The 8,660-nt window shown below is 43.1% G+C and overlaps 1 protein-coding gene across 1 annotated transcript; it reads left to right on the top strand.

The window, feature by feature from the left end:
• The first annotated feature begins 855 nt into the window (after window positions 1–855).
• On the top strand, window positions 856–8,176 carry LOC149284204 (cilia- and flagella-associated protein 53-like). Its single transcript, XM_089496995.1, has 8 exons — window positions 856–931; window positions 2,552–2,777; window positions 3,878–4,051; window positions 4,550–4,853; window positions 5,373–5,591; window positions 6,320–6,536; window positions 7,120–7,222; window positions 7,936–8,176. Exons 1-8 carry the CDS (start codon window positions 856–858, stop codon window positions 8,174–8,176), a joined length of 1,560 nt encoding a protein of 519 aa, XP_089353121.1.
• The last annotated feature ends 484 nt before the right edge of the window (window positions 8,177–8,660 follow it).

Genomic DNA, 8,660 nt, shown 5'->3' with positions numbered 1-8,660 from the left:
GATACCAGTGTCGTCACATCCGTAGACACCGTTACTCCGGCAACTGGACGCTAAACATGCTGGTTCAGTAAGTGGAAAGCTGGGCCCGGGGATCTGAGAGCCAGGAGAGCCGGGGGCCCTAAATGGTGAAGGTAATGAGAGGCCAGCATGTGCTGCTTAGTGCATGAGCCGAAATGCCAGCCCTGTTACATCAATATATATATACCCGTATATATCTATCTATCTATCTATCTATCTATATATATATATACACACACTTACAATATGCTATCATACCTCACACACCACGTAATCTCCCATTTTATTTGCACACATCCTGTTCCGTACTGTATATAAATGATATTATTCTATTAAATTCACTAACATATACCCAGCAGTTTCAAATCCAATATATTAGCATTATACGGTATATAGCATTATATATATATATATATATATATATATATATATATACCCACATACACATATTCTCTGTACTTTTTTATTATGTTTATACACTGTACATTTATTGATTTTTTTATTTATATGGCACCATCCTGTACCACAGCGCTGCACAATGTGTGTAGTAAGCAGTACTATGCTTATCCAAATCATAAAAAAATAGAAACTTTAAATTAATCTTTAGAAAATGAACACACAAACTTTGTCTAATAAAATATGATAGGCTTAATAGGGTCTTAGGGGGCCCCCGTGAAGTGTTTGATAAAGTACACCCATGTGTATCAGGTTTGATTGCTGGAAAGGACAGGCTCTGATGTGTAGATCTGTAAGGTCCAATATATGTATAATATTTATTTATGACCCCAAAAATCTTCCTTTCAGGATCGTATTGTCTTCACGGCACAGAAATAAACCATGCTGGTGGGTCAGAGGAGCCGACCCCGCTGCAGGGAGGTCACCGGACCAGCCCCACACAATGTGGCCGTGGTAAGTCGCCAGGAAAATGTATTTTCTCGCCTCTTCTCTGTTTGTGAGATTTAGGAGTCCTGCTTCTTGCCATTTCTGGAAAAGAAGAAAAAGATGTTTTTGAGTGGATTTTGTATTAATCTGAACCCCACCTTAGTTAGGTGTCCTGCGGTAGCCACCTCCTGGGGTACGATCTGGGACAGACGTACAGCTCAGCAGCATAGAGTGGTAGAAGCGGGACTGTTCCTCACATAGTGGGACAGTTGGGAGGCTTGCTCTGTGATACTCCCTGCGTGATAGGACACTTAATGATATCTAGTAGTTCCTTTGCCCCGGCAGAAGATATGACTTAGACTTGAACTGTAATCTCTGCATACCTAATTGTACCCCCAATCAAAAGGTCTGTGGACCACGGGATAGAGTGGCAAAATCATGACTGTCCCACGCAAAGCAGGACAGTTGGGCAGCATTTCCTTTCTTGTACTATAAAAATTACATACAATACATAACCATACCTGGGAACGTTCTAAAGGAACTGAGACTCTTAAAACAGTAACCCTTTCATAGCCCATGGTAGTGACTCACCAAATCTGTTACCCAAATGGCTCTAATAACGGTCCTTTAGGAAACCTCGACACGTAATTATGTCACCTGCATTCAAGCAGGGGTATCAACCATAACATTGTAGATGTAAGTACAGCGCTGCGGAATCTGTCGGCGCTTTATAAATAAAAAAATAATAATAATAATAACATACTGGTAGCAAAAGCACCAATCGAGAGTCTTAGATACGACATCATCAGTGTATAATAGGAAAGAGTCAGATTCAGATCATGTGACCCTGAGAATCTGCCACCTTTACCATGAGTCTCGGGGTCAAACCCTGAGAGTTATGTACAGAACTTGTTGGATAGAATATAGAAGTGAGCAGGAAAATACCTGTATAGGACGAGGGCAGATTGTGGGCAAAGACAGGTCCAGGGGGCCAATGGCCGTCTCATTGCTTGGCCTTTCATTGCGTATTTTGCAGCTGCATTTGTAAATATAGTTATAAGTAAAACACAAATAGGAAATATAATAAGAAAGGCTCGCACTCGAAAAACGCCTCAGCCTTTTGACGGCCGTACATTTTTCTGCTGCGTTTATTCCACCACTTGTTCCAAAAACATGTCAAAAATAGCATTCGCTTTATTTGTAGGATCTTTTAAACTTCTACTACCTGCCTCCTGTCTGCCTGCCTGCCTGCCTCCTGTATATAAGACTCCCGATTGCTGATTTTGCTGCCAGTAGTTTGTGGTTGATATCCCTGCTTGAATGCAGGTGACTCAATTAAGTGTATCTTTAAATAAGGACAAGTCAAGGTTTCCTTGATGACCGGTATTAGAGCCATTTGGGTAACTGATTTGAAGAGTCGCTACATAGGATCTTCACAATGGGCCATTAAAGGGTTAATAGGGCCAGCTCGTTTAGAAACTTCCCTGGTACGCATGTGGCCAGTTAACGTCCCTCGTGTAAAGTAGAGAGACTTACTTAATTGATTAAATAAACAGATGTTAACAGTAATAATTGATAGACAGGGAAAGGAATGCCAGTAGGAGGTTTTCCTAAATTTCTGCATTATTTGCCCCCCGTTTTCTATAGAAAGCCAAGTTTCCCTCGCGACGGCCGGTCGATTTCTTGATTATTGAATCAAGACGCCAGGAAGAGGCTCGGGACAAACTGTTGGCCTTCACCAAAGATGAACGATTGGGATTCATGAAGAGCAAATGGGAGAGGCTCACCGACTACAAAATCATCCACAACACAGTGCAGAGAAAGGTCTACGCGACAATGGAGGACTATAGGATGCACGTGGAGGAGAGGAGAGAGAGGTGAGCAACTGGGGTTTTTGTGTCTTAACCACAGTTCTGTAAATTGCCACGTGTCTTATCACTGGTCTAGATTCATGGATACAGCAAGCAATCGGGAAAGCCCAACATCCCGATCCATCATGGATTGTGTGTCCTTGAGTCCGGAACCTGTTCTAGTAGAACCTCCCGTAGGTTATCGCAAAACCTTGTTTTTATCATTTATTTCCCGAAGATTTTTTGTCCACGAAAGTTTGAGACTTAGCCGCAGAGTCTCATATGTTTGTACAACCTTTAAACAAGCTTCCTTCTTCAGGTTCCGTCTAAAGAGGGGTCCTCAGGGGTCTTGAAATCTTCTGCAACTAAATGTATAGCTCTATGGTGCTGATCTTAACCGGCTGCTTTAAATATAGAGTTTCCTTCATTTATATGAATTGTTTCAAATGCTAGTTTTTGATGTTTTACTTTCCTTCTCATTCCTTCTCCTGTCCCTCTCACAGCCGTGTCGGCTGGAATATGATTTATTAAACATATTCTAGAATCTGCAATATGAGTGTTTTAGATGTTCTTCCACTTGCTGTGCATCATTTACTCTTGGAAATGTAATTTTTTGGGGAGGGAGGGAGAAGTTGGTTTGAAAGTCAGAGTTACCATTATAGAAAGCAGCGCCCATACCGTGAAAATGCTTTTCCTCACCTTAAGCTCATTCCATGAAAAGGATCACGAAGGACCAGTAAGGTTTTGAGGAACTGAGTCGGTCCTCTGCCCAGGTCAATGAATCGCCTTCCAGATAACAGGGTCCTTGTAAGCATCCTTCTGCAAGGAGGAACTTTTTGGCAGCTTGACTTCCGACTTACTTTCCTCCTGGTAATGACCCAGGAGAATTCCACCGGGCTCAAGATCCAAAGATAAGAAGAGGCTGAAACAGCAACCCAACTTTTTTAATCCCACTCTTGAATAAACCCCATAGTCTTAAACGTAATTCTCTTCCATCCACCAGTAACCACCACGTGTTTTTGAGTTAGGTAACAAATACATATTTACTTGGTACATGCCCTAAATTGTTACATGTTCTACAAAGAGAACTAGGATGCCTTTTACTGATTTCTGTTTCTGGACTCAAGACTTAAGGCCTTACTGGAGGCCGAGGAGATGGAGCACATCCGGGAAATGGAGTCCATGGAGGAAACCACCCTGGAGAGACAGGCGAAAATGAGAGAACGCGCCAAGAGCCTGAGAGAGAGGAGAGAGCAGGAAAGGTTGGCCATAGTCGCTGAGAAGCGTGAGCAACAGTTCAGGTACATGTTACGTTTTAATGTTTGTGAGATGCCACCCAACTTTTTATTCTCGGCATGTTCTTCATGCGTTATTTATATTCATTAAATACAAATAGCTATCCCAAGCACATGCAAGATATGCCAATTTAATTCTTTGTTGACACATCACCAAAGTTGACTTGGTTTCGACTTCTTCTGCTGATTTCTTTGGCGTTCCTTGGCCAGAAATCCATTGCGAGATGCCTTCTAAAGCTGAACTCTCCAAAAAAAAACCCCCAAAAAACGCTAAGTGTATGAAGTAAACCTACTGTATTGTAATGGTGTTTCTGGGATTAAACATTAAATATGGTGAGTTGTGTTTGCAGACCCTGGAGGAGACATGAGGACAATTTCCTTAGTAGAGTAGCAAGTTCTGGTTAACAATGGTCTGCTGGAACCTTCCATTGGTTGCCGTGGTGGTTGCCCTTTCTATGTGTAGACCTCTCTTGGAATACTGTAAGTTCTCCAATACCTTTTCAGGGAACAATGTGAAGATCTGCGTTCCCTGAGGTCTCAAATTCACCAGAACGAGGTGTGCACAGAGAGGAAAGCACAGCTCGTACTTAAAGAGGAGCTGAATAGGCAGCGCAAAGAAGAAGACAACCTCTTTGCCCAGCTGTGGGAAAAGGACCGGATGGCCAAAGTGGAACGTGAAGAGAAAGACACCCAACGACAAAAAGAACTCAACCGGGAAATGTTAGATGTTCTTCAAGCCCAGAGAGCCGCAGCAAAAGCCCAGAAAATGGAGGGGAAGCGGCTAAAAGAAGAAGAAGCCCGTTTACTGGTAACGTTCTCCACCATTCTAGCTGGATAGGTTGTTAGTGTTTTTGGCCATCCTTGTATTGGTATACTTTCACAAAGAAACGGTTAAACAGTAGGTATAATCCATGATATAGCCATAAAATATTTAGGGTAATTACTGAATTACTGCGTAAACCTTCTGGAGAGAGACATGTGGACTCACTGGTGACCTGGCTGGTGGCCTCACGTGGCGAGCTCTGGGTTAGATCGTACTTACAAGGGACAAGCAGTGCTCATCTACTCATACCTGGCTGTGTTTGCATGCAAACTAAAATTATTTCTTTTTTTCATCAAATAGGTTTATGTAAATTAACTGAACAGTCATTTTGTATGTTCTAGAACACAAATGATCAGCCAATACGTCATTCTGTATAGCAATACCTAGAACCTTACTTCGGCAGCTGTTAATGTTAATTCCTAATGGCTTTCTGAGACAATAAAGTCTGCCTGGTTGTCTCTTCCGAATCCACTTGTCATGGTAGATATAATGTTTTTGGTGCAGGAAGAGCAGCGACAACTAATGAAGATGGAGGATGAACGAGCTGTGATGGACAAACACCAGAAGCAGTCAGAAGTCCGGAACATGTTGGACAAATCCATTCGTCTAAAGATGAAGCGCCTGGCTCGGGAACAACAGGAGGAACTGGCCCTTGACATGAAGATCATGGAGCAGATAATGAAGGACACACATGACGACTCAAAGGATAAACTTCAAAGACAAGTGAGACATTTTGGTGGCTAACAGCCATTCGGTCCCTCTGTATGATCCATTGTTCTAGCTGCTGTAAGACTTTAAACCTTACTTGGCCCTTAAACTCATTTATTCAGGGTAGCCTTATGCACGTGCCATTGTATTAACCCCCTGCTGTAAAGAAGATTTTAATGAAATAGACAGATACTTACAGTTCAGTTTTTACATTTTTTTACACAAAAAATATAAAAAAAAGTAAAAAATGTTATATATTGTAAATTACCTTAAATGTTCTTTATTGGCTTCGTTTTCATTTAATTGATTTAAATCAGGGCAGTTTTTTAGGTGGCAGCGCCGTAGAACCTGTCTGCGACCGCACTTTTTGATGACATCACAGTTTTTTCAATGAGTCAAAATGTCACCCTGCTTCTAACAGATTTGCGCCTATTTGTTAAACCGTTTTATTTCACCGAAATATAGTGTTAAATGAAACTACAGCTCACACAAGGTCTTCTTTCACCACCGGGGAGCTTCTTACATCGCAAAAGAGAGATCTCAATGAGCGATCACTATATTTCCACTTGATTTTAAGTTGTTTAACTCAGAATGAATTCTCTATAACGCATCAGGCCTTAATTCACCAAGGAATATGCTCTCTACCCTCACGCCCTTCTCCATAATGTTATTTAAATGATAGATTCTTTCATTATTCCCCGTTATTAGCTTCTTATTAACATGGAGCCTGGTTTGCTTTCTAGCTTGAGCTGCGGAAAGAGCAGCAAACGTACCGGGAGTACCTGGCCCAGCAGCTGGAAGAAGAGAGGCGTCAGGAGAAGGACCTGGACAAGCTGATTGAGGTGGAGCTGGAGAAGTCCTGGTCTAAGCGGGCCACGCAGCTGAGGCTGGAGAAGGAGGCCAGGGGCCGCCTGATGAAGGATGTCATGGACACGCGCAGACTTCAGATTAAAGAGAAGCGTAAGAAAACTTTTGCCGGCGTTTTAAAATGCTACATGTTTATTTCACCATCATAGCTTACAGTCTCCCACTTTGGTCCCAACCCCCCCCCCCGCCGCCACTCATAACTCATATGCGCCGGGCATAAAACTCATGGAAAAATACAGAGCGGGGATTGTCTGTCCCTCCGAGGGTCCGTCTCAAAAATGGGTAGCAGATATAACAAAAATATCTCTAAGCGGATACAAAATCCATGTATTTAAAAGGATATATTATGTGATCTCTCTGTATCCAGCCCTTTGGCTTGTCTTTGATTCAGGAGAGCCATATGTCTACTCCATGCATGTTTAACTTCCCTTACTATGCTAACCTCTACCACTTCTGTTGGGAGGCTGATTCACTTATCTAGCACCTTCTAAACTGGGTAAAACAATGAAACATCCAGGTGTCTGTTGGGCTTTGCTTAATGGACGTCTCATCCATCTCCTTTTGTTCGTCTAGTTTTTGGGTGACGATTGGGTCATTCTGCTTATGATCACAGGACAGGTTTTGTGAAGGTGGTTGATGAATTTGTGTAATTTTTATTTTTGTTCTCTTTCGGTAGTGGAAAGAAATGCTATAGAACAGGAAGAGCTTGCGCATGACAAAGAGCTCCTGGAAAAGGCCATTGAAGAGCACAAACAGCTGGAAGTGGAAAGAAACGCAAGGTAATTATTTTTCTAAAGCAGTGTTCAGGAACTGGTTTGTATGAAGCTGATTATGACAGCGTTACGGTGGACATCACCAAATGCCGAGCCGTCTTGGTGCTCGCTACAAACCTGTGGTCAGGGCTCCTTGGCCCTATCCTACCTTATGGTCTCGCATTGGCCCACCACAGGCCAAAAGTGTCCGGAAAGGTGCCACCAGGACCTAGTCCCAAGAAAGGGCCACCACGACGCAGTCCCTGGAAAGGGGACAGTGGGGCCTGTGACAGATCAGGGAGAAATGGCCCTCGTGCTTGCCCAGGCCCCTTACAAGGATACTGGTTCTAATGCCTGATGGTGGCCCTGGGCACGTGGCCATGAGACATGAAGCAGGGCTCTGCTATAGCCATGAAGGACAAATCATGCTGAACATTGTACCCACAGCTTCACAAATTCACTGTTACCTTTATGAGTTCAGTATTTAGAAGATGAATAATGTGTTTTATTTACACAGTTTCATAAAAAAAAATGATATACGCATTATCGGGGCTTTTAGGGCTGTAGAACCCTGGGATACCCTCATACCCAGCAAAACATTCTGGGCCCCTGGAAAAGAGGGGCATCAGTGGGGAAAGGATAAAGGGGTTTGGTCCCAGAGAGTGACTGTCCCTCTGAAACAGGGACACATGGGAGGTATGTACGGTGATGTCACAACGTCATGTGTTTTTCCTCTGTAGGAAACTGAAGCAAGCGGCGCAGTATAAGCAGCAGCTTCTTGGCCAGGTGGCTTTCCTGCAGCAGCAGCGGGACGCACAGAAAGAAGAGGAACTGCGGGAATACGAGGATGGGCAGCAGGCCGAAATCGCCTACCAGCAGAAACTGCGCGACATCCTTTCCCGTCCCTACGTCAGTCAGGAACATATTCACCCCCTGAGAAAGACCCGCATTTCCAGCCCAAAAGATTGGCTAACAAATTAACCTTTCGCGTGCCCAATTCATTTTTAATTTCCCTTTAACCCTGAAATTTCCCGACAAATTTATAACTCCAATATAGCATTTTTACCCCGTCTGACTCTTAGAAGGCTCCCAGGACTGTTTTGGCATCTCATAGGTTAAACCCTAAAGTGGCAGCAGTTCTCAATAAAACGCTTGTTTTGGGGGTGAGAAACATTTTTTTTTTTATTCTCTGTATGTGTTATTAAAGAAGAAACATGCAATATTTGCAAATATCTGCCACTGTATTCTATTCCGTCGATGACAACGCTTTGCACGGTGGTCTTCACGGCACAGAACGGGTAATCAAAGCCAACCAAAAAAATAATTTTCATGGAAAACTGAAATCTAGTATATTTTGGGTTTGTGTGGCTCAGGACCTGTAAAGTCTAAACCAGTCAAATAAGTACATATTGCAGCGCATACAGGTTATGTGCAGGGGATGGCCGGCAAGGGGGGGGGGGGGTTA

Source organism: Sceloporus occidentalis, unplaced genomic scaffold, assembly GCF_023333645.1.
Source record: "Sceloporus occidentalis isolate IW3139 unplaced genomic scaffold, rSceOcc1.0.p SCAF_97, whole genome shotgun sequence".
Classification (NCBI taxonomy): Eukaryota; Metazoa; Chordata; class Lepidosauria; order Squamata; family Phrynosomatidae; genus Sceloporus; species Sceloporus occidentalis.
This window is presented reverse-complemented; position numbering and strand designations above follow the sequence as displayed.